At 39.4% G+C, this 27377-nt stretch overlaps 1 protein-coding gene across 1 annotated transcript; it reads left to right on the top strand.

Annotated features, from left to right (window-relative positions):
- Positions 1 to 16089: 16089 nt before the first annotated feature.
- On the top strand, positions 16090 to 16879 carry LOC129529790 (variable charge X-linked-like). The gene is made up of 2 exons (NM_001427445.1): positions 16090 to 16264; positions 16456 to 16879. The coding sequence occupies exons 1-2, from the start codon at positions 16163 to 16165 to the stop codon at positions 16789 to 16791; spliced, it is 438 nt and encodes a 145-aa protein (NP_001414374.1). The 5' UTR covers positions 16090 to 16162; the 3' UTR covers positions 16792 to 16879.
- Positions 16880 to 27377: the final 10498 nt, after the last annotated feature.

Raw genomic sequence — 27377 nt, 5'->3', positions numbered from 1 at the left:
TTGTTGAAACAGAAGTCAATGAAGAAGGCAAACAGACTCAAAGCCACAGAGCCATGCCTTGAAACTGAGATGCAGGTGAACAGAGTCAAATACTGTAATGTCAATAATGGACTAAGAGGAGTTAACGGGATCTGACTGCATTTTCTGAGGTTACTGGTAACCTTGGAGAAAAAAAGTAGATTCAAAGGGGTGGTGTGGATGTGCACTGGGGGATTGGTGGGAAAATCAGACAGCAAGAGGTTACAGGTATCAATCAATAGGGACAAAGGTGGATGCTGAGAGAGTACTGGGTGATCCCAGCAGAATCTGGTGGAATTATTGGAGAAAGCAGGAACGAAATCCCAAACCAACAAAAACCTCAAGACAAGACATGGGAACTGAGAGAATCCACAGATGACCGATGGAGCTCTGTGTCTCTAACGATTTGGGGAAAGTCCTAAATCCCACCGAGTGCACTTTTGCTGTTCCTAGATCGATAGATGTACGGCTTGGACAAAGGCTGTGTCAAGCTTCTTCTGACCCCGAGCCGGGGCTAGTCCACCCCAGAAGTCCCCTGAGCCCAACCGACCATTGCTCATTTGCTCAAGGTCCAGATGCAGTGTGTCACTATGAACTTACCCTGGGAATTGCCTCAGTGTCTAAAGTCGTCGTTATTCTCTCTCTCCAGGCATTTTATCTCGTTGTGCCTTGAAATCACATCCTGGGATAGGAATTCAGGCATTCTGTTCTATCACAGAATCTATCTTTATGTTTATTGTGTTTTAACATGCATTCTAAAATGCTCCTTCACCTTTCACATTACACGGAGTTTTATGATTTTTAGTGTCACTGGCATACTTTCAATCCAATTGCCTGTTTGAAGAGTGTGTATGGATGCATAAACGTAATTTATTTCCAAGTTATATCCTTTTTCACAATAAGAATGTCAAACACAGTCAAAATCACGTGTACCATGTTGTAAATATCCCACTCGGAGCAATACTACCTGTTACCTTATCTATATCTATATCTATCTGTATCTGTCTATCTATCTACCTTAAATGGAGAGGTGTGTGTGAAAGAAAGAGAGAGAGACAGAGACACAGAAAGAAACAGAGAGAGGCAGGCATAGAGAGAGAGAGACAGAGACAGAGAGAGCAAATGCTATTTCTATGTTATTTACAGTTTTCTGGAAAATATTTTATTACTTACTTAAACTGATGTGAATATTCAAGATTTCTAAGATTCTCTTTATTTTGTCTTCTATCATAATTAAGTAAAAAAAAAAGGATTCACTTTTGCGTTTCAATTACCTTGAAATATCCTGTTTCTAGTGTATCTTCCCTTCACTCTCACTTTACTGGGAAGACTAACTTTCACATCCACTTTCCTGCTGCTCTATGATTCTCCTGTGTCAAAGCACTCCCTCAACACACTCACACAAATATTCTATACGATTTTCACTTCTTCAAAATGGAGAGATGGCTCATCTGAATGTAGCCTTTTGGGTATAACCAGATGAGAAAACAAATTTTATTCTCTGATTGCAATCCTGTCATTATCGAGGAGATAATTTAATTTCGTGTTGCATTCTTTTTTACTAGAGCTAGGACTGTCATCAGTAATAAACTCAACAGGCTTTATGCAACACATACGGCTGGGTCTGCAAAGCGGTTTTGAAATCTAAATAAGCTTTGGAAAATGGGGACACGGAGCCTACTGGTCCCACTCTTTTCTGGAAATCAAGAGAGACGGGAGAGTAAACTTTTCAGTTTTTCTCTGGAGTTTACCCGCACCCCTTCTCCAGGTCACCTGTGTATTCAACAGAGACGCATGGCTTTGCATCTCCCAGGGTGGGGCTCCAAATGAAGGTTGATGTCATCCTCTGGGAACATATTAACTTTTCCTGGAGAGCAGCTTGAGCAGCCAATTTAGGGACGAGGCTGTTACCAACTGCTTCAGGAAGGGAAAACTCAGCACTGATTCCAGGTTTTCCCCAGGGGCGTGATCAAAAATGGGCTCTCCTGGAGCCATTTTCCGCAGCCAGGCTTTGTCCAATTTATTAGCTGAAAACCTGTTATCACTAAGGTTTAATAATAAAATGCAAATTTCCCAATAGCCAGTCTCGTTAAGAAACCATTAAAAGGTTACGTGTTCGGTTCTCCAAAGTAGTAAAAACTATATTCTTTCTATACAATTGTCACATTCTCTATGAAACTACTCACAGAGCTAGTAGAGTAAACGGTTTCATGTTAGCCATATTCTAGCAGAAGTTTTGCATCTGCATCTCTGGGAGGACTTGTCGAAATGCAGATTTCTGGGCCTCACTCTGGAGCGTTTGATTTAGCAAGTCTGACTGGGGTGGGACCTGAGAATGTGCATTTATAAGCAGGTCCCAGATGAGCCTGTTTCTGCTAATGTGGACACTGCTTTGAGGACCTCTTCTCTAACACTTGTTTCTCATAATTTATCTAAAAAAATGTGTAATCAAATGATTCTTTATTTTTGTCTGATTCCTAATGATTAGCTCCATTGCAGATACTCACCTTCTCAAAACTTCATAGTTTAACTATCCTCATCTTGGCACTTTAGGATATTTTAATTCTAGCTTGTAAGAGAATCAAGTTAAGTGAGCCTGGCAGTGGGAAGTGGCTTATTCTATTGAATGCATATAAAGAATTCCTCTGCCGTTAGACATGAGGGGACTTCAAAAAGTTCGTGGACAAATGGAATGAAAAGATAAAAATGTAAAAAATATAAACTATATTTCTCAACTTAATCTCCATCAAGTTCAAGTTCTGTAAGTGATAATACCAGCCATTTTAGTCCATTCCTAAAGAACTCAGACTCCTGGGAATTTAACCATCTCAATGCCATCTTCTCTACATTATTAACTAAAGAAAAATGGGTGCCCTTTAAGTGGGTTAAAAAAATAAAAGTGCCCTTTAATTTTTTTTTAAGATTAGGAAACAAAAAGAAGTCAAAAAGAGCCAAATCAGGACTTTAAGATGGATGCCTAATGATTTCCTATTGAAACTCTTGCAGAATGGCCCTTGTTTAATGAGAGGAATGAGTAGAAGCATTGTAGTGGTGGAGAAGGACTCTCTGGTGAAGCTTTCTTGGACAATTTTCCACTAAAGCTTTAGCTAATTTTTTCAAAACACTCTCATAATAAGCAGATGTTGTTGTTCTTTGTCAATCCAAAAAGTCAACAAGTAAAACGCCTTGATCATTCCAAAAAACTGTTGCCATGATCTTTGTTTTTGATCCATCCACTTTTGCTTTGGCAGAACCCCTTCCACCTCTTGGTAATCACTGCTCTGATTGTGCTTTTCCTTGAGGATGGTACTGGTAAAGCTATGTTTTCTCTCCTTTAATGGTTCTTCAGAGAAATGCTTCAAAATCTTAATGTCACTTGTTTAAAATTTCCATAGAAAGCTTTGCTCTTGTCTTCAGTGGATCCAGGTGCAACAATTTTGGCACCCATCTTCTGGAAAGTTTGCTCAACTTTAATTTTTCAGTCAGAATTGTGTAAGCTGAGCCAGTTGAGATGTTTATGGTGTTGGCTATTGTTTCTGCTTTTAATCATCAGTCCTTTTCAATTAGGGCACAAACAAGATTAGTTTTTCCTTTCAAATTGACATGGATGGTCTTCCATGCAAGCTTTATCTTCAACATTATCTTATCCCTTCTTAAAATGAGTTATCCATTTGTAAATTGCTGATTTCTTTGGAAGCATTTTCCTGATAAAACTTTCATAAAGCATCCATGATTTCACCCTTCTTCCACCCAAGGCTCATCATAAATTTGATGTTTGTTCTTGCTTCCATTGTAGTGAAATTCTTATTGCTCTGATAGGGGCTCTTTTCAAACTGATGTCTAATCCTTCTTCGTGCCTCAAACTCGACCCATGTTATAACAAGCTAGTATGAGTTTATCTTGGTGGAACAAAAATTTGAAATCCATGCATAGTTTGTTCATAACACAATATTTCCATGAACTTTCTGAAGTCTCCTTTTAGAGTGGACAATGATGGTGCAGAGGATAAGATGGAGTTGCATAAACCAGGGCCAAGTGTTCCCAGTGCATTTCAAATGCAGCTGTACATTGTTGCAGAGGTATGAAACTGCCTTCATAGAATTTTAAAAGGCCACAAAATTAAAATTATGGTAGGGGCCTGAATTTCAGTAAGATATTTTCCTTTCTCTCTGATGTTTTCCTCCTCCATGCATGATTGTTTGTGCATAGTCATTTCAGTAAGTGGTAATCACTAATAATTGATTATCTTCCTGTCCTAGCCCCTAGGCAGGCTGCCCGCAAGATTAATGAACTTGTTTTTTCTTTTAAAAAACAGGGATCCTTAGATCATGCAGACCCCCTCAATGGCTTCCAGAAGTTGAGCTTGCCAAGGGGGGTGCCAGGCAGCTTTGATTACTGGAAATATCACCTCCTGAAAACTTTTCTGCTATACTCCAGGCATAGTAAACGATAACCTACCACTGTTTCCCAGCTTGCTTTCCATAGTAACTGGCAGTCACAAAAGGTATTGTAAAACCTAAAACTGGTCTTTGGGATATTTTTCAGACCTGGCTCGCAAGTGGGCCAACTGACAGCAACCAGACTAGTGGCCTGTCACCCCAACCAATGAACTGACTTGTCTGGTGTTGTGACTCCCTCTCTTTCCAGGAACTGATTCAGTGCATGAAGACAGTTTCAACACCCCTATGATTTCATCCCAGATCAATCAGCAGCACCTGCCACTAGTCCCCCTGCCTGCCAAATCAACTTTAAAAGCCCTAGCCTCCGAAGTTTTGAGGAGGTGGCTTTGCGAAATATCTCCTGTTCTCTTTGCTCGGTTGCCTTGCAATAATTAAACTCTTACTTTACGGCAACATCTCTGTCTCAGTGTTCAGCTTTATCCAGGCAGTGAGTGGGCAACAACCTGGTCAGACATCAACAGGCTTAGCAGCAGAGAGCAGGCTATGGTTTATGTTTTTAGAGAAATACCCTGGCCTCTGAGCTGAGCACAGATTGCAAGAGCAGGAATTGCAGAACTCAAAATGAGGGAGGCTTTATGACAGTCTAGGGCATGTCTGCATGACTCCCAGAAGCCAGAAGCAAGTGGGAGTCATGCAGACATGCCCTAGACTGACACAGAACCTCTGCCAGGAACCTGCAGAAGGAAACATATATTTCCATATATGAGGATCATAGAGAAAGAACTTTTCTCAGGAGTCCATAGCTATCCTAAATGCTTCTTAGACTTTTTAAGGCTCCTAGGACATCAGAGAGATTTAAGTAAAAACCTATGTCCTCATTTTTCAGAGTTAGGATATACAATTTTAAAACTTTTTTTTCTCCTTTACAGCAAACACTTCCTTCTCTTTGGCCCCTCTGGCTCTAGGATGTATCACCTACAATGTGTTCTAGTCTCTGTAGTCAGAGTTTATAGAATTTTCTAAAACAAAAATTGGATCATGTCTTTTTCCTGCATGAAACATTTATTGGTTCCCCATGGCTATTTAAAAAAAAAATTTTTTTACCTGGCCTGTAGACTCAGTGGAGCAGATGACATGAAGGGTGGCCATTAATGTAATACACAAGGATGCCCTCTCTCATCACTCTTATTCAACACAGTATTGAAAGTTCTGGCTGGGGCAATCAGGCAAGAAAAAGAAATAAAGGGTATTCAAATAGGAAGAGAGGAAGTCAAATTGCCTCTGTTTGCAGGTGACATGATCCTATATCTAGAAAACTCCGTCGTCTCAGCCCCAAAGCTTCTTAAGCTGATAAGCAACTTCAGCAAAGTCTCAGCATATAAAATCCACGTGCAAAGATCAGTAGCATTCCTATACACCAACAATAGACAGGCAGAGAGCCAAATCATGAATGAATTCCCATTTGCAATGCTATGAAGAGAATAAAATACCTATAAATACAGCTAACAAGGGAAGGACCTCTTCAAGGAGAACTAGAAGCCACTGCTCAAGGAAATCAGAGAGGACACAATCATTTCATGCTTGTGGATAGAAAGAATCAATATCATGTAAATGGTCATATGGCCAAAGTAATTTATATATTCAAAACTATTCCCATTAAACTACCACTGACATTCTTCACAGAATTAGAAAACACTACTTAAAAATTCATATGAAACCAAAAAAGAGCCCATATACACAAGACAATGCTAAGCAAAAAGAACAAAGCTGGAGGCATCACTCTACCCAACTTCAAACTATACTACAAGGCTACAGTAACCAAAACAGCATGGTACTGGTACAAAAACAGACACATAGACCAATGGAACAGAATAGAGATCTCAGAAATAAGACTGCACATCTACAACCAAGTGATCTTCAACCACCTGACAAAAACAAACAAATGGTGCTGGGAAAACTGGCCAGCCATATACAGAAGATTGAAACTGGACCCCTTCCTTACACCTTATAGAAAAATTAACTCATGATGGATTAAAGACCTAAATATAAAAACCAAAACTATAAAAACCTTAGAAGAAAATGTAGGCAATACCATTCAAGACGTAGGCACAGGCAAAGATTTTATGATGAAAACCTCAAAAGCAATTGCAACAAAAGCAAAAATGGATAAATTGGATGTAATTAAACTAAAAAGCTTCTGCACAGCAAAGGAAATTATCACCAGAGTAAACAAGGTAACCTACAGAATGGGAGAAAAATTTTGCAATCTATTCATCTGACAAAGGTCTAATATCCAGAATCTACAAGGAACTTAAACAAATTTACCAGAAAAAAATCAAACAACCCCATTAAAATGTGGGCAAAAGACATGAACAGACACTTCTCAAAAGAAGACATTTATGCGGCCAAAAAACATGAAAAAATGCTCAACATTACTGATTGTTATAGAAATGCAAATCAAAACTACAATGAGATACCATCTAATGCCAGTCAGAATGGCAATTATTAAAAGGTCAAGGAATGACAGATGCTGGTGAGGCTGTGGAGAAACAGGAACCCTTTTACACTGTTGGTGGGAATGTAAATTAGTTCAACCATTTTGGAAGACAGTGTGGTGATTCCTCAAAGACCTACAACCAGAAATACCATTTGACCCAGCAATCTCATTACTGGGTATGTAACCAAAGGAATATAAATCATTCTATTGCAAAGATGCATGCATGTGTATATTCATTGCAGCACTATTCATAATAGCAAAGACACGGATTCAACCCCAATGCTCATCAATGATAGACTGGATAAAGAAAATGTGGTACATATACACGATAGAATACTATGCAGCCATAAAAAGAAATGAGATCATGTCCTTTGCAGGGACATGGATGGAGCTGGAAGCCATTATCCTCTGCCATCTAAGACAGGAACAGAAAACCAAACACTGCATGTTTTCAATTAGAAGTGGGAGTTGAACAATGAGAACACATGGACATGTGGAGGGGAACAACACACACTGGGGCCTGTCAGGGGAATGGGGGGAGGGAGAAAATCAGGATAAATAGCTAATGCATGTGGGGCTTAATACCTGGTTGATGGGTTGACAGGTGCAGCAAACCACCATGACACACGTTTACCTATGAAACAAACCTGCACATCCTGCACATGTATCCCAGAACTTAAAATTTAATTTAATTTAAAAATAAAATAAAATAAAGGCACATTGCTTGTTTTAAGGCAGAAGTTTAGCCCATATGTCCATATATATATATATACACACACACATATAAATATACACACATATATATGCACACATGTACACACACACACACACACACACACACACACACACATATATGGGCTGATGGAAACTTGTCCCCTACAGAGTATATCTCAATGTATTTTACACTCTGTATTTTATTATTTCAAGACTGCTTAAACATTTTTTTCTTATTACTTATATCTGGCATATACAAAAGATATTGAAATACTTTAGAACAAATCAATTTGCTCAACCATCTAATAATAGATCATCATGCTTTTACAGCAGACATTCGGAGAATCTGCAAATAAATCTAATTTTTCCTTGTCATTTCCAACATTTGGACCTTTCATTTCTACTCCAAATCTTAGTTTATTGTGCAGAATTTCCAATAATCATATCTATATGGGGATCTTTGTTTTGTTCTTGGTTGAATGAGCCTATCTCGATTTTGTTCAGTATAATTGGCTTTGGGTATGAGGTCAGTAATCATCATGTTTAAGATCTATTCAAAAACAAAGCGAGCTTTAACTTCTTTCGGTAGAATTTAAGGCAGGGTAGCAACTGGAGAGAAGAGAGGCAAGGAAATTTGCGCAGTGCATGGTCAAGTTTTTCTGATTCAGCTTCTTGCCAGCTATAGAAACTGCTATTATATGTTCCTTCAATGCATGTGTTCAAATAACTGTTGGACACATTTTAAGAAGTAAATATTATCAGTTTTAAGTGGGTCATGTAGCCAGTATCATTAGTCCAGCTGTTCTAAGTGGACTAAGAATTATTTTAATTTGTATTTAGGTTATTGCTACCTCTGTCAATATCATACTTGTGCAAAGGCTCCCAAAACTTCTGGGTTGTTAGTTATCAAACTACAACAAGCAAATGAGCAGCAAAGCTTTCTGACTATTTTTGGCCAAATTCAACCATCCATCTAGTACCTCATTTCCTGGCTATACAGAATTTCTCCCAAGTCTAGCTCTCCCAGAATATTGCACTCCTGCTCCCAAAACATTACCTCATTCTGCATAGTTACAAAATCATTCCCGAGACAGTATTTCATGACTAATTACGCATTTGAGAAATTCTGCATTTATTTATGCAGACCTTCTTAGAACCTTGAGTGGACTGGTGTACATTTGGTTAGTCAAAGATGAGCATGCCCTCAGGAGCTCTCATCAAGAAAGTGGGACAGTCTTCAGGAAACATCAGCCCAGTGGAAAAGGACCAAGTTCTCCAGCTATGTTTGCTTCACATCCTTGCCTTAAGAAAGAAGCCTCATTTACCTTCTTCTCCTGTTAACCTCTGCAGTCACCCAGCTGGAAATCATCTCTCTATCTTCTGGAAACCTCCTCCAGTATTTTTGATAATTTTGTTATTGCCCTGAGTTTTAACCACGTGAAAAGGTTTCTTTTTCTGTTAGTTGCACATAGTAGATGCTCTAAATCAGAGTTCTGCAACCTTTTCCTGTAAAGGACCAGACAGGAAGTATTTTAGGCTTTGAAGACAATATGGTCTCTTTTACAACTACTCATCTCTGCCTTTGTAGCAAAAAAACAGCCACAGACAATATGTAAATTAATAAATGTGGCAGAGTTTCAATAAAACTTTATTTACAAGAACAGGCAGCTGTCAGTTTTGCCTCATCGACCACAGATGTGTCTCCATGAACTTAAAATAATGAAGTCACTAAAGATGCATAGTTTTGTCAATTTGATGTTGTGATTATTTCCTATACATTATGTGTATATTGTCTTCTGGGATACCAATGCATACATGCATATTTGTCCTTCTTGTTTTGCTGTTATTCTTTGATGAAAAATTAAATAAATGCTCTGTTAATATTTCTGCAAAAGGAGCATTTGTTATGAGGCAGGTTTTTGAGATGGAAAAGAGAGGAATTATAACAATCTATTAATCTAAAGGAGTTTAAAGCTACCCATGGTTTTTTGACATAGCATTATTTATTATAGTAAACTCGGTTCAAAAGGAAATAATTTTTGTCTAGACAATAATCTAGGAATGTCAGGACAAGGCAAAAAGAGAAGATCAATCCTTTCAGAAATTCTGTGACTGACTGAGCATTGTGGCTCATGCCTGCAATATCAGCACTTTGGGGGGCCGAGGTGGGAGGATTACTTGAGCCCAGGAGTTAGAGACCAGCCTGAGCAATTGTATTAGTCCGTTTTCATACTGCTATAAAGAAATACCAGAGACTGGGTAATTTATCAAGAAAAAGAGGTTTAATGGACTCACAGTTTCACATGGCTGGAGAGGCCTCACAATCATGGTGGAAGGCAAAGGAGGAGCAAAGGCACATCTTATATGACAGCAGGCAAGAGAGCATGTGCAGGGGAACTCCAGTTTATAAAACCATCAGCTCTCATGAGACTTATTCACTACCACAAGAACGGCATGGGAAAAAGCTGCCCCCATGATTCAATTACCACCCACTGGGTCCCTCCCATGACCTGTGGGGATTATGGGAGCTATAAGTCAAGATGAGATTTGGCTGGAGACCCAGACAAACCATATCAGCAATATAGTTAGACCCTGTCTATAATAAAAAAAAAAGAAGAAATACTGTGACTGATATGAACACATTAGTTAATTGACCATTTCCCAAATTGTGTGTATTGCCTGTCAATAAAAACAGGATTAGTTTAAATGAAGACATGAATGGACTCCACATAATTTGGCTATTTTTGTCACTTCATAGAATTCATCAAGAAATGATTGAAAATGTATAAAATGAACAAAAAAGTATAGCATATATTAAAAAGAAGATAAGAATCACTCCAGATCTCTCCACCTAACAGTAACTCTGTCAGCCTTTGGAAGCCAATTATGTCCAAGAGAAGGTGTATATTAGTCTCAGAGTCCAGTAACACAAATATACATATATATTTCTATTTAAATAATCACGCTATGTTTGAAACCATTTTCTATTCAGCCTTTTCTACTTGGCATCATCCTCAGAGCTATTTGTATAATGTTATAAATTTCATCTTGGCAAATCCAATAGATACTATGCTGCATCTTCTTTTAAGTCCACTTAAGCATGATTTGATGGGAGCTAAATGGGATCCCTTCCTAGAATGCTTCTCTCTTGGAGTTGGTAACTTCACATTCTTCTGGTTTTCCTTCTACCTCTCGGTGTTCTCCTTATCCTCCTTTCTACTGGGTCCTCCTTTAATCGGTTCCTAAGTGCTGGACTTGCTGAGGGTGTGTGGTGGGTACTCTCAGCTCCCTCCACAGAGTCTCCATGGACAATCTCAACTGTTCCTCATCATCTTGCTGATGAGGTATGCATTGACTTCTCCTTCTCAGATCCATTTTCTGAGCTCCCACTTCCTCCTTGATTTCTGCAAATATGTGTCTCACAACTCATTATGTCCAAATGTGAATCCTTTAATTTCATCTTATTATTATGCTTCACCATTCCCAGTTTCTCTAGCTTGATAAGGAGTCTACTACCTACCTGGCACCTTATGTTAGAAGTCTGGAGTCATCATGAAGACCACTTCAATAGTTGAATTCCATTCCATTTTCCATTTTCATTTTCCATTCCATCTTCATTGCACATCTCTTCAAAGTGGTCTTGATTTCTGAATATCACAGAGACAAATGTGGGATATTTCAATGTACTGAGTTGTAAAACAATCCTCAGATCCCTGCAGCTGGCAAAGCATATCAGACAGAATTCCACTCGGATTCAGATAACAGAAAAGCAACATTATTCCAGCTTCAGTGCTGAGCCGTGAGCTGGTGTGATGGCTCAATGATAACCTTAGGTAGCTAGGCTCATCCCCTCCTTTCCTAAGGATGAAGCAACCACATCCCTAGGCTCCAGGCTTTCGTCCTCAGGCTTTATGGTTACAAGATAGTGCAACAACTCCATGCTTCAAGATCCCTAGTCCAGAAAAAAGGAGAAAGAGCAAAGGAGTGAAGGTTTTGCAAGTAAATCTTTGTCTTTTTATATCAAAGAGTTTGTAGTCTCAGCCACCCAAGGCAGCAAGGGAATCCAGGGGCATTGATGGGTTTAATCAGTCTTATTACTTTTCTGAGCGAGCTTGAGGTCTGTTTATTGAAAAAAAGAAGGAGATATGGATAGTGGGTAGGCAAGAGACAGTGGTTGTCCTGGTGAGTCAGGCACTAATGAAATTATTCAACATCACTGCTGTCTCCGAAGTAAACTCCCTGATGCTCAAGTATTGAAGCCTGCTGAGAAGTGCTCAATGCTCTGACAAACTCTGTCATCATCATCATCATCATCATCATCATCATCATCCTATCATCAATAACATCTTCTATATTAACAGCCCAAATCAGAGGGAAAGGATGAGAAAAATAATTAATATCTGGAATTCAAGCTTGCCTCTTGATGGGAGCTGTATTAGGGGACGTGAGATATTGGTCAGGTGAAAGCCTTGAGTAGTAGAGTCTTAACATCTTTGACAAACGCACCTATTTCATGGCGGTGGCCATGACCTATATCCCAAATTAATTTGGAATGCTGAATTGCCTGGGTACTCCCAAAATTGTTCTCATTCTCAGTCTGAATCATTTTGTAACACAAATTCAATTTAGAAAACAGAACTATGAGGATTTTTTCATTAACTAGACACTGCCAAAGAGGTGAAGGATAATTCTGTCTCTCCACAGATGGTTAAACCATAAGTAAAACAAACAAAATATTCTCTCTTTCCCGGATGGAATTGCTCCTGCTAACCAAACATGGTGGCGTATGAACTTGGAATCATAACAATGTCAATAAGTTTACAAAGGATCATCCATGCTGTCTTCCAATAAGGCTATGTGAGACAACGATGCATTATGAAATACTTGGCCAAGGTGAAGAGTTTGAAATGTGGTTGGGAATGTATGGACACATCTTGTTTTCTTGTCTGTTTGCATACACTCTCTTCTCACTGGATGGATTTATTTCACTGGCCTCATGAATACTCAGCCTTGACCAAATGCTTCAACAGATAAACGAGTGTTAACCTCTGAATAATTTGTCATCTACAATGGGATACCTCTTCACACCCACAAAGATGGCTAGAGGAAAAAATCAGATAATAACAAGAGATGGAGAGGATGTGGAGAAATCAGAATGCTCATACACTGCTGGTGAGTATGCAAAATGGTATGGTGGCTTTGGAAAATATTCTCACAGTTCCTCAAATTATGTAAATTACTACAGCCACTATGGAGAAGATTATGGAGTTCCTCAAAATCCTAAAAGTAGAACTACTATATGATCCAAGTATTCCACTGCTAGGGAAAGAAACAGAGAAATAAATAAATAAATAAACCTGTACATCGAAGAGATATATCTGCATGCTCATGTGTACTGCAGCATAAGTCACAATAGCCAAAATATGGATTTAGCCTAAGTGCCCATCAACGGATAAATGGATAAAGAAAATATGGAATATGTACACAATGGAATATTATCCAGCCATAAGAAGAATGACATCCTGTCATTTGCAGCAACATGGATGGAACTGGATGTCATTATGTTAAATGAAATAAACCAGGCACAGAAAGACAAATATTGCATATTTTCACTCATTTATGGGAGCTAAAAAAGTGGTTCTCATGAAGATAGTGACTATAGTGATGGTTACCAGAGGCCAGAAGGGGAAGGGGGGGATGAAGGGTAAATAAAAGAATATAAATGTATTTATTACCACTGAACTGCACACTTACAGGTGGTAAGGAAGGTATATTACATATGTATATTTTACCTCGATAAAAATAAATTTCAAAATAAAATCACGTTCTTCTCACCACTTACTGCTGAGTTATTGTTGGAATAATGAATTAGTACTACACGTAAGGCATGTACCTACGTAAATAGTAAAATAGAGACAACAAGAATAGTTCAGTGGAATGTAGAACATAGGGAATCTAGTCTCGTCAAATATAATTTTATTGGTGTTGAGTTATATACAAATTCTACTTAACTGGACTTTCCCATGAAACACGTTACATAGAAACAGCTAACAATCATTACAACACCAAGTGAACCTGACCCTGAAACTCATGTTCTTTGCAAATCTCAATTATTGATTTTAGTTGGGATAAGAACTTAGAAGGATAGGTGCTGAGTGTTACCCAGGAAAAAAGGTACAAAGGATAACAGGAGATAATTTGAATATCTATGTGATGCCAGGAAAAAGCAAAATCCTTCCTTATCATTCTACTGTTTTGTTGGGATAATAAATTACCACAGACTTCTGGTGGTAAACATTTAATTAGCAACCTAAAGATAGCTAGAATTAACCAGACCAAGTAATTGATCCCAGGAAGCTGAAGATAACTGGCCTATGCCAGGGAGTTCAATAACCATTTTCCTCAATGCAAAATTCCAACCTCATGTTAGAAATATTACCTCATACAATAAATATCTACTTTATCCAAGTGAGTAATTAACTAGAGATAACTAGATGAAGCCAGTACTTGAAATAAACAAATTCTTTTCAACACTACTTCTTATGTCTTAGTGACATAAAACTAGACATTTAGTGGTACCTAGGCAAACAGTTGAATAAAAAACTAGCAATTACTAGGAAAACTGGTTAACATAGAAAGTTTAGTAACGATTCTAGTCAACTCTGTGTTCTCACTTTTTTAGGATTGTTGACTAGGTACGATGGATATGGTAACTAGAGTTATCTGAGTAAGAGTTAAATACAGAATCCTCCATAAAACCAGAATAACTGGTTGAAGACAAGAAGCATAACATTGCATTTTCCTCAACATTTCTCATCTCTTTTTGGAATAATGAGTTAGTTCTGTCAGTGGGTAGTAGTACCTAGATTATTACAAAGCAAGAAATAAGAAGAGATGGCTAGAATAAATATTTGATACCAGAATGGTGAAAAAAAACCATTCTTTTCAAATAGAAACTCTAATTTTTGGTGTGATTAATGAGTTAGAATAAGTTAGTACTGGAGATATCTGTATAAGATGTGGATTTCATTGTGGGAGTGGGGTACCTACTCAACAGATGAACTGCTGGGTCACGTGGTAGATCTATTTTGATTTTCCAAGGAACCATTACACTGTTTTTCATAACGGCTGTACCAATTACACGTCTGTCAACAGCGTTTAAAGGTCCCGTTTTCTGCACACCCTAAAAGGGTTTCATTTTCTCCACACCTTTGCCATCATTATCTTTTATCTCTCGACTTTTTGATAATAGCCATCCTAACAGGTGTGAGGTGATAGTTCATTGTGGTTTTCATTTGCACTCTATGATTATTAATGATGTTGAACACATTTTCATATACCTGTTGGCCAGTTGTGTGTTTTCTTTCGAGAAATGCCTATTCAAGTCCTTTGCCTATTTGCTAACCAGACTATTTATTTATTTTCTATTGAGCTGTGTGAGTTCTTTATATATTTTGGATATTAACTCATTATTAGATATATGGTTTGCAAATAGTTTCTCCCAAACCATAGCCTGCCTTTTCATTTTGTTGATTGTTGACTGTACAGAAGCTTTTAGTTTCCAGCCTGCTCACTTGCCCTACATATTTCAGCTTCCTAGACCCCCACATTGTGTGAATGTGTGAGCCAATTGCTTAGAATAAACTGCATCATATATATATAATATTATTCATAAATCAATACTACATGATAGTAAATACATATTAATCATATATATTACACACTCACACACACACACACACACACACACACACACACACACACACACACACAAAGTATCCTGTTGGTTTAGTTTCTCCTTCTCTGAGGAACCCAGCCTGATACAGATACCCAGCTGAGCGAGTGTGTTTGCTGATCTTGACCTCTGGAAGCCAGTGCTTTAAACCATGAGAATGAAAAATTGTGAGGCACTATGTGGATGCTGGGAGAAGTATGTGAGATGGAAAAGTTGTTTCATGGCATCCAAGAAGTGAATGATCCTCAAGGTGTAGCAGAGGAATTTCTAGGAGAGAGGGATGATTGACGTCTTCGTATAGCCCTCCATCCACCCCAGTTAGCATGGAGGGATTTTAGGTAGGTCACACAGAAACTGGGTAATGATGGCAGGTGTGGAGGAACAGAATGTACCACTGAATGGGAGGTCCGGGGGAAACATATGGCAGAAATATCCTCCTGTGCCACGTCATCTGCCAAAATTGAACATGGGGAGTTTAGGAGGGGTGACATGTCAGTTTGGGAATTATCTTTAGGGGTGCTAACCCAAATCTCCGTTTCTCCAACTAGAGCACCCTGCCTTCCTCATTAGATGTCACCATCCCCCGCCCCCGACTTCATCCGCCATGTCCTGATGGTGTTTTGTGACGTATAAGGCCTTCCTTCCCGCCCAGGGCTACCATTGGCTGGGTAGTGGAGTGTTGACCAATCACAGCTCAGGGGCGTGATTGTCTCGTCCTGGGATCGCGAGAGGGGTATACACAGGGAGGCCAGGCAGCCTGGAGTTAGTCGACCGTTGCGAGACGTTGAGCTGCGGAAGATGAGTCCAAAGCCGAGCGCCTCGGGACCTCCGGCCAAGGCTGAGGAGACGAGAAAGAGGAAGTCCTCCTCTCAGCTGAGCCCCAGTGGCCCGAAGAAGAAGGTGAGTGACCCTCCCAAGCTCCTCCTCGTCTTCCCCTCGCCTCCTTCCTCACAAGAAGCCTCTCCTGTCCTCACTTGGCACAACCCCCCAACCGGCCCCCACCGCTTCTGAGGACACGTCCCTGTTCCCAGCCTCCTCCATCCTCGTCCCTAAACCACAGCCCTTCTGTGATCTCCCTGTTGTCCTTCCAGACTACCAAGGTGGCCAAGAAGGGAAAAGCAGCTCGTGGAGGGAGAGGCAGGAAGAAAGGGGCTGCGACAAAGAAGGCGGCTGCGACAAAGATGGCGGCCGTGACGGCACCTGAGGCGGAGAGCGGGCCAGCGGCACCCGGCCCCAGCGACCAGCCCAGCCAGGAGCTGCCTCAGCACGAGCTGCCGCCGGAGGAGCCAGTGAGCGAGGGGAGCCAGCACGACCCACTGAGTCAGGAGACCGAGCTGGAGGAACCACTGAGTCAGGAGACCGAGCTGGAGGAACCACTGAGTGTGTGGACGGTGGAGTACTTCCCTGTCTCCGAGAGCAGCGACTAAGTTCAGGCCCAGCCGCCAGACCTCAGAGATCTCACCAGCGGGGTGTTTGCCATTCTGATGATAATAAAATGAATGTGTTGCAAATTGATCTGAGTGACTCCGTGTTCTCTCATGGTGGGGAGGGAGGGAGGGAGGGGGGAAGAGGTGGTGTGTGGGGAGGCAGGGAGGAAGAGGTGTGTGGGGAGGGAGGGAGGAAGAGGTGGTGTGTGGGGAGGGAGGGAGGAAGAGGTGGTGTGTGGGGAGGGAGGGAGGAAGAGGTGGTGTGTGGGAAGAAAGGGAGGGAGGAAGAGGTGTGTGGGGAGGGAGGGAGGAAGAGGTGGTGTGTGAGGAGGGAGGAGGAAGAGGTGGTGTGTGGGGAGGGAGGGAGGAAGAGGTGTGTGGGGGGAGGGAGGGAGGAGGAAGAGGTGGTATGAGGGGAGGGAGGGAGGAGGAAGAGGTGGTGTGTGGGGAGGGAGAAAGGACAGAAGGAAGGAACAAGTGGTATGTGGGGAGGGAGGGAAGTGGGGTCCAGCGGGGTTGAGGTCAGAGGGACAGGTCACAGTTAGCCAGACAGGAGGATAAGGATTGCGTCGTGGCTGAGCATTGGAGAAAACTTTCCCCTTCACAGGATGACTCCGCTTCTTATACGGTTTGTTTCTTCATGCAATCTTGCTAGCACATACACCAAGTACCAAGAACTGGATTCTACCTACAGGTTTCATTGTTAAAATACCTTTTCGGTTATAGAAACCGATGGAAGAATCGTTTCCACCTCTTTCCTTTCAGCGTCCCCTCCCTACAATCTAATATAATTAAGAAGAAAAATTCAAAATAGAGCAAAATCTATCTACTTGATAAAAGCCTTTTTATTTTTGCAACTGAGGAGACAAAAAGTACATTTCATATTTCCATACATTAGAAATACACAGGTCTTTTCTATATATAGTAGAATTTAGTATATACAAATATATGTAAATAAAATATAATATGCAACTATATTTACTATATACAAACCTATATAGATTATATATATTTATATATAAAATATGTAAATACAAATATAGAAATATAGATTATATATTTATATAATATACAAATATAAATATATAGATATAGATTATATATACACATGTTAGAAATACATAGGCCTTTTCTATATATACTAGAACCTACTATACATATTTATATATTAATATATGTATTTTTATGTTTTTGTGTAGATTATATATATTTATATATAAATATATATTTTATGTATAAATACATATATAAAACATATATTTATATGTAAATATATATTTTATGTATAAATACACATAAAACATATTTATATGTAAATATATATTTTATGTATAAATACATATGTAAAACATTTATATTTATATATTATATATAATCATTTATTTTAGAAGGTAAGGCGTTAGTATTGTTCAAGCATGGTTCTCAGGCAAAAGGAGAAAGGAAATTATTTTAAGAAGAAAAGAGTACAAAATTCTCCCAATTTAATTTCCAGTTGTTACTAATTACATGGACAGAATAACTCATGCCCTTTAATCTTATAATGAATAGCACGTTAAACTTTTATGTGATTATGAAAACATTAATTTCCGTATAGTAAGGGTTTGAGATGTAAAGCAGTAATTTTATAGGCAGTTTTCACTTGTTACATAGATTGTTCTTAGAGCTTTAAAGATGTTAAATTAATGGTGGCTTTGAAGAGATGGTAGCATCATTTGAGAAACAACAAATGAGTTCTGTTTCATCCTTTCCTTGGTGCAGTCATGGCTTCACTTCATTAGCTTAGGAAGGGATTTCAGAGCTTTGCATGTTGATCTTGTAGCTGCCTCCTATGGAATCCTACGAAACCTAGGACGCTATACCACAGAAACAGGGCCTTGCCCCATGTCCTGAGCACCATCATTTTGTGGTATATTTCTTTTGTATTTCTTATATGGAAATACCATATAAGAATGAGCATGCTTGGTATAACTCAAAGCCTGTTTATTTGCAAGGCTGTATTGACCCTGAACGATAAATATTTGTATGTTACGGATTGGAAACAAGTCAGAATGAAAAGCTCCTGCTGTCTTTTAGGAAAGCCTATTGGCTGTGGTTGTATATATCTTTCCAAAGGGAAATTGGTGAACTTCCTGCTATAGTTTTTTCCATAATGACAGCATAAAAACTGAAATAAACTCATCTTGTCAGTGGTCACTTTTGGGTTTGGTGTATATTAAGGAGCAATTTTGCAATGTGTTTCAAAATTACATTGAAGAACTAATTTTGTGCACCTTATTTTAATGCCATATTTCCATTCAAGCTCTGCATGTCACAACAGTCTGTGATGATTCTTTTGGCATTGAAATAATTATCCATGGCACTTAAACCGTGTTTCTTTCATCATTTCCTGGCAGTAGGAGCTTCAACTGCTATTTGTTGGGAACCCATCCTGACTAGCTATTTCACTAGGGCTTCATGTTTTATTGTGGTGATTGGCAGACTTGTGTTTCAGGCATTTTCAGCTTCAGAAAGTTACTATGATTTTGAAATTACAAATGCAAAAATATCAGTGAATTTATTTTCACAAACTGTTTTAATTCATTATAGACAATAAGTGGTTTAATCAGAAATCAATATTTTAAATAATATATTAATTTGTTGGAGCATTCACAAATACTACATCTTCCTTTAAGTCTTTCTTTATTCTACATGTTATATACACAGTAAAATTAGTTAATAAGAGTGTTACATATTTTCCCTTCTTTTCCAACTACCCACAAGCTCAGGCTTAAAATAAACAGTGGAATGAGTAAAGACCCGAAGTAATATAGCGGCAAAGCTTTAGTTGGCTTTTATAATAAAATAATAGATATCAAAGCTTCCTAGCATTATAGGCAAATCTTCCTGTGTCCCTAAAGGGAGGATCCCCTTGACAACAGTCATGAACAACAGGTGATCTTGAGATTCTCAGCTGTCAAAGACAGTTGGTGGGAGAATTTGAAAACACCTTGTACATATTAAAGAGCTAAGCATGAGATGATGTATACACACATATGTCTCTGTCTCATTAGACCGCAGGAAATAGGACACATGGCAGGAAGGCTCACGTCGATTCCCCTTGACCATGCAACTTCCTCTGCTCCTGACTCCTAAGAACTTTCTGACCTATTGGTCATTCCCAGCTTCAGATCCCCACGCATACAGATTGTTTTTGGCCCCACGTCAGTGATACACAGGACACAGAATTGCTCTCAAAAAACACTCTGGAATTGAAAAATGACAGGAGAAGCTCAACACGATGGCTGGGTACCAGAGGGAAGGCCTTCCGCTGTTTTGAACACTGATGCTAAGCTCTAGAATAAATGCAGCTGCAGCCTATCGGACCTGGGCATGTGTCAGGCAGGGTGTGAAATGCTCCCCATGCACGACCTCATTTCTCCCTCACGTTACCCCTGTGGATTAATCGGGGCTCCAGAGAGACACCACCAACAGCATATCAGCAAAGATAGATGAGAGGGGATTTATTAGGGGAATTAGAGGCTGAAAACTCTCAGGACAGGCTGTCTGAAAGCTGGAGCCCCTGGGATGCCAGGAGCGTGACTCAGGTCACAACCAAAAACCTCAGAACTAGGGAAGTGGATGGTGTAATTCTCAGTATAAAAGGAGCCTGAAGTTCTGGTGTTCAAGGGCAGGAAAAGAAGAATCCCAGCTCCAGGAGAGAAAGGGAGGAAAGTGCCTTTCCTCTGCCCTGTTTCTTCTATCTGGGCGCTCAGTGAATTGGATGGGGCCTGTCTCTATTGAAGACATCTTCCCCACTCCGTCCAGCAGCTCACACCAATCTTCATGGGAGTATCTGCACAGGCTCACCTAGAAACAATGCTTTACCAATTCCTGATGTATTACTTAAGGCAGTCACGTTGACACCTGAACTTAACCATCACACCCTGTAAAATGGGTAGTGTCCCCACTGGACAAATGAAACAGACAGTTTGGGTAACTGTCTTATACTGCTTATAGGTTATAGAGTCAGGATTAAAACTCAGGTCTGCAAAGATCAAATTCTAAACTCCACCCTCTTAAGGACTGCTGCTCAACATTGTGGAAGCAGTACTGTATTAGACACTGTACAAGGATTGAAGAGGCATTCGAGACACATCCCCTGCTTTAGGGACCACATCCTAGCTTGCATTCATGACAGGAGTCATGTTTCTGTGACTACTATAGACCCCGGAACCAAGTGTGAATTGGTACGCTTTAGGTGTGCATAAGCCCTGCAGAAATCCTAAGAAAGAGCAAGATAATTATAGGCTCAATTCATATGGGGAAGTTTTTATGAAAACAGCTTTTAGCCAATTCCTGAAAGAAAATATTTTTACTGGCAGAAAAATGTTCTACTGGAGAATAACTAGTTGAAGGGCTTTTGGGGGCAAGGGGCCCTGGACACATGTCCACGGAAGTGGGGAAAAAAGACACATAGAAAAGAAACAGAATTGAGGACCCTTCAGGGAGAGATGTAAGGAAAAGTGCTAGCCCAGCAAGCTGATATGTAATTTTGAATCTTAACTAGATTGAGAATTTGGATACAACTCAAAACTGGAAAAGAGTAATTGCACTAAAAAAAATGGTGAAGAGCAGGGTAAAATAAAATAAAAATTCATTAATAATGAATTAAATTATTCATTCAACAAACATTTATTGGGCACCTACCATGTTCCAGGTACAGGGCTAGATGCTAATCAAAAAATAATAATCACTGCCAGGACTGAGAAATGCCTATGAGTCATCCTTAGAATGGTGCTGGAAGATAGATGGGGCTGTCTTATTCCATCCTGAGTTTACAAGAGATGACCCTGAGGACCAGCCAGGCTAAATAACCTTTTCCAGATCACCTAGTACTTGAACCGAAGCTTGTCTGACTCCAAAGCCCACACATTCTCTGATACGCCATGCAGCCAGAAAAGGGCAGTGAAGTACTAAGGTTTGCTAAGGTGTTGAGTATATGGAATAAGATACTCAGGAGTATTTTTAAACTTGTGGTAAAACACACACGACACGACATATACACTCTTAACAAATGTTGAGGTGCATGGTACAGTATTGTTAACTATATGCCCATTGTCCTACACTGGATCCTTACAACTTTCTGGGATGGTTAATATTGTCAACTTGATTGGATTGAAAGATGTAAAGTATCGTTCCTGGGTGTGTCTGTGAGGGTGTTGAGAAAGGAGATTAACATTTGAATCAGTGCATTGGGAGAGGCAGACTCACCCTCACTCTGGGTGGGTAACATCAAATCAGCTGCCATTGCGGCTAGAATAAAGCACACAGAAGAAACTGGAAGGAACAGACTGGCTGAGTGTTCCAGCCTTAATCTTTCTCATGTGCTAGATGCTTCCTGCCCTCGAACGTCGGACTCCAAGTTCTTCAGCTTTTGGACTCTTGGACTTACACCAGTGGTTTGCCAGGGGCTCTTGGGCCTTTGGCCACAAACTGAGGGGTGCACTGTCGGCTTCCCTACTTTTGAGGTTTTGGGACTCGAACTGATCCACCACTGACTTCCTTGCTCCTCAACTTGCAGATGGCCTCTCGTGGGACTTTACCTTGTGATCATGTGAGTCAATTCTCCTTAATAAACTTCCTTTCATATATGCATCTATCCTATTAGTTCTATCCCTCCAGAGAACCCTAATACAGCTTGGTACATACACCAAGGTTGCTGTGCAGTTCTGGGCATGACATGGGGGGAAATATGTGATGTGGAAGCAGAGAGACCGTCTCCTCTTGTGTATATCTACTAGTTAGGAAGACACATCTCACAAGAGCCTTGCAGAAGACATTCTTCCTCATCTTATTAGCAACAATAAGTTTACTTGCCCGATTCCTGAGCTGGTCACCAGCAGGGGTACAGGGATTGCCTGTGGTTTCATCAGGTATCCCATGGAGATGGACATAGCATCAGCTATTTCATAGATGCTGCGCTGGCTACATGGGGATAAAATTAGAGGATAAGAACATGAACAGAATCACACATCAAAGTGGATGAATCAATGGGGAAATATATCCTGGAAGGCAACTGCTGATGTTCCAATGCATGTATCTACAAGGGATTGTTGGTTTTTGTTTTTGTTGCCAACAGAATAAATTTTCTAATGGTATAAGACTATGAATGCCTGCTTTTGTTAACATCAAATTGAGCAAAAGTTTAAAAGGGTTAGGAAAAAATAGCATGATAATGTTTATGCATTCTTTGGATTTTATTTTCACTCTGCTGAACATGACGGAACTCAGTAACAACGGTCCTCTTCATATAGCAAAGTTCTTGCAAGAGGAGGAATGAAAGTAACCAAGCTGAAATATTAGCTGAAGACTTCCCATCCCTAACATGCATTGGACTTTGTAATTTTCTCATAAAAGAAACTGACTCCATTTGAAAAGTCTTTACACAAAATCCTCCCTGTTGCAGCCGTTGTCACCAATGGTCCATTTGAACAAAGACAAAGCAAATAAAGTATCATGAATTCAACTTAATTAGTCTCAGGGCATTTTCCTGGTTTTCTCCATGTAACTTACTAGTACCTCAGAATGTGAACTGGGAGGATCTTTTCTTTTTTCTTTTCTTTTTCCTTCCTTCCTTCCTTCCTTCCTCTTTCTTTCTTCTTTCGTTTTTGAGATACAGTGTTGCTCTGTCACCCAGGCTGGAGTGCAGTGGCACGATCCAGGCTCACTGCAATTTTTTCCTTTCTTTTCTTTTTTTTTCTTTTCCTTTCCTTTCCTTTCCTTTCTTTTCTTTTCTTTTTCCTTCCTTCCTTCCTTCTTCTTTGTTTTTCAAGATAGATTCTTGGTCTGTCACCCAGGCTGGAGTGCAGTGGCACGATCCTGGCTCACTGCAATTATTTCTTTTCCCTTCCTTCTTTCCTTCCTTCCTTCCTTCCTTCCTTCCTTCCTTCCTTCCTTCCTTCCTTCCTTCTTCTTTGTTTTTTGAGATAGAGTCTTGCTCTGTCACCCAGGCTGGAGTGCAGTGGCACGATCCTGGCTCACTGCAATTTTTTCTTTTCCTTCCTTCCTTCCTTCCTTCCTTCTTTCTTCTTTCCTTCTTTTTTTCTTTTTTTCTTCCTTTCCTCTTTGAGATAGAGTCTTGCTCTGTCCCCCAGGCTGGAGGGCAGTAGCATGATCCTAGTTCACTGCAGCCTAGAACTCCTAGGCTCAAGTGATCCTCCTACCTCAGCCTCCCAAGTAGCTGGGACTTTGGGTGCACACCACCATGCCTGGCTAATTTTTGTATATCTTTGCAGAGAACAAGATCTTGCTGTATTACCAAGCTCATCTTAAACTGAACTCCGGGCCTCAAGAGATCCTCCCAACTTGGCCTCCCAAAGTGCCGGAATTACAGGTGTGAGCCACTTCGCCTGTCCCTGAACTGGGAGTTTTTATACCCATTTGCACTGAAGGATTGAGAAGAAAATTTGAGCATTCCTATACACAAATCAACCAAATGAAATGTGTCAGATTGTAGCACAGTGATGAATGTTTCCAATAAGCCCTAGTAGTATTTTTGGATATACAGCAACTTAAATGGGTTATTCTGAACTAATTAGCAAAGTACCTATAATTCTAGTTTCCAATAAACATAGATTTTCACTAAATTCTTTTCTTTGACTTTACCTACTCATAGACAAAGACGTTCCTTCCTGCAAAATAGCTCTTAGACCTCCATGATTCAACAGGAGTGGCAATACTTGGGAGGGAAGCTTCACTCACAATTTTGATAGAATGACCAAGAGAAGTTTCATTTTTATTCCTGTATGTGTAAATTCCTGTTTTTATTACTATTTATTTAAATTTTTATTTATGTATTTATCCAATTCCCATCAGGAACTGCTGTTTACTCAATGCCTCCTCAATCCTTTTGCTTCTGTTTCTTCAGTTCTCATCTGGCCTCAATAGGAGCACTATCTGAATTCACTCTGGATTCATGGCCTGTCCTGTAATTTCTGTGTCCTATAAAGAAGGTGTCTTGTGACTGGGCGTAGTGACTCATGCCTGTAATTCCAGCACTTTGGGAGGTTGAGGTGGGCGGATCCCTTGAGGTCAGGAGTTCAAGACCAGCCTGGCCAACATGGTGAAACCCCGTCTCTACCAAAAATACAACAATTAGCCAGGTGTGGTGGTGCCTGCCTGTAATTCCAGCTACTCTGAAGGTTGAGGCACAAGAATTGCTTGAACCCAGGAGGCGGAGGTTGCAGTGAGCCGAGATCACACCACTGCTCTCCAGCCTGGGTGACAGAGTGAGACTCTGTCTCAGAAAAAAAAAAAAAAAAAAAAAAAAGTGTCTTGTGTTGCTTTGGGAAATCTCAATAATCAAATAGCCACTGCATTTCCTTGTATCTAAGAGACCTTCAATGATAAGACATACCCCTGTTTTTGGCCTCTGAAAGAGACTAAGTAAACATCGTCATTTAAACAGATGATACAATATTTTCTTATCATTTATAATTTGTATTTTATACATATTCAAACAGCACTTTTTTGTTTATTTAGTTACACCAATTTTGTGTATATATAAAAGGGAAATGAGATTAAAAAATAAATTAGGTAAGGGATCCCTAAAACTTTTTAAAAACTCAAAGCAATCAGAGATTACTCTGAGTTATTGAAGTTTACATTCTTGGACCCTATGGCATAATTTTCCACGTCATTAAATGCACTACTAACATGCCATTTTTTGCTGTGTTTACCATTTATATGGAACTATAGCATACATACAGACAAGTGCACAAATAATTCATATGCATTTGACGAATTATCACAAGAGAACACACCTGTGCATGTACCTCCATCTTTGAAAAATGGTCAAGAATCTGGCAAGCAGATCCTCTCACCACTAACTCCTCTGCTTCCTCTCTACCAGCCTCCCAATTATGACTGCACCACAGACAAGTTCAGTATCTTTTTGATACTCAGTAAATTAAATCATAGAATAATTATTCTTTTGCATCTGGCTTCTTTTGCTTAGTGTTATGGTTGTGAGATTCGCCAATGTTGTGTGTAGTGGTGGTTAGCTCATTTTCATTGCTATGTGATATTCTATTGCATGAAAATACTCATTTATTGATTGATATTACTACTGATGAACCCTTGGTATGTTTCTCACTTGGGGCTATTGTAAATAATGCTGGTGAGCACAGTTTTGAAAATGTCTTTAGGTATATACCTAAAAGTGAATTTGATGTGTCTTGGGGTATGTGTACATTCAACTTTAGTAAATAATGACATAAACTCTTCATAGAGTTTGTATTAATTTACATTTCCACCAACAGTGGAATTCCCATGGAGGTTCTGTATCTGCTCTATCCCATCTGGTAGCCACCAGTCACATATACTTGTTTAGATTTAATTATAATAAAATAAAATTAAATATTAAATATTTAGCTCCTTAGTCCAAGTAGCCAAATTTCAAGGTCTACATGACCTCATGCAGCTAGTGGCTTCTATATTTAATGGCACAGAATGACCATTTTTGTCATCACAAAAAGTTTTATGGGACAGGACTGTTCTAAGTCCTTGCCACACTCAGTATTGTGAATGTCTTTAAATATGGAAATCCAGGTGAGTGTGTGATGGTATCACTTTATGGCTTCATTTGCATTTACCTGGCTGCTAATAAGTTTGAACAACTTTTCATGTTTCCTGCCTGTTTAGGAATTCTCTTTTATACAGTGCCCATGAAAGTCTCTTTCTTTTATTTGTATTTGGTTGTCTTTATTTGTCTCTGATGGATTTGAAGCCGCCCATTATATATTCTACTATATCAAGCTCTTTTGGGGGCTATAATTGTTGCAAATATCTCCTTTCACTTACAGCTTTCCTTTTCATTCACTTAACTGTGACTGCTTTTGTACAGAGGTTGTTTGTTATCAGGCAGCAACAATTTACAATCTTTAACTGTAAGGTTAGTGTTTTTGTGCACAGTTTATAAAAGCTTGTCTACCCCAAGGACATGAGCTCTTTGTTTATTGAGATGGACACATTAATGAGTGCTGTATAAAAAAGAAACCTGTTAGATATTCAGGATAAATAAGAAAAGTAGAAACAAATGGATTTCTGCCAAAAGGAGCTTTCATAATATGGTGCCATGGCCAAAACCGCAACTACTTTTGCACCAGCCTAATAGACCACTGTGAAGTAGGCAAAATCCTTCCATGAAGATTCTAGAAAGAGTGCCATGGTACAAGTGATCTTTTAAAAAATGTCTTATTTTTATCTCAGTCATATTTTTAATATGAGTACTCATGACATCTATTAAAGACCTGATATGATTTTATGATACACTTTTGCATTTTTATGACTAAAATTACATGCATTATTTCTGTGTATAAGTTAATTCTAATTTCATTGACATTATTTTATAGGCACGTGAGACCAGCATATTTACCAGAATTTATTATATGATGAGGCTATCTTTTAATAATAAAAGGGCAAGCTAACCATTTGATGGGAAAAAGCAACATCAGCAAAACAGCAATTAGATAACTAGATCCCTGCCTCACATCCTATAGTAATTACATTTCAAGATGGAAATGCAGGTAAAAAAAATAATAATAAAT

The sequence above is a fragment of the Gorilla gorilla genome, chromosome X (genome assembly GCF_029281585.2).
Source record: "Gorilla gorilla gorilla isolate KB3781 chromosome X, NHGRI_mGorGor1-v2.1_pri, whole genome shotgun sequence".
Taxonomy (NCBI): Eukaryota; Metazoa; Chordata; class Mammalia; order Primates; family Hominidae; genus Gorilla; species Gorilla gorilla.
Note: the sequence above shows the minus strand (reverse complement) of the source record. Positions and strands in the feature narration are given on the sequence as shown.

Coding starts and splice junctions, on each gene's coding strand:
- LOC129529790 (NM_001427445.1), top strand. CDS start 16,163: ATGAGTCCAAAGCCGAGCGCCTCGGGACCTCCGGCCAAGGCTGAGGAG. Junction 16,265..16,455: donor CCAGTGGCCCGAAGAAGAAG/GTGAGTGACCCT, acceptor TTGTCCTTCCAG/ACTACCAAGGTGGCCAAGAA.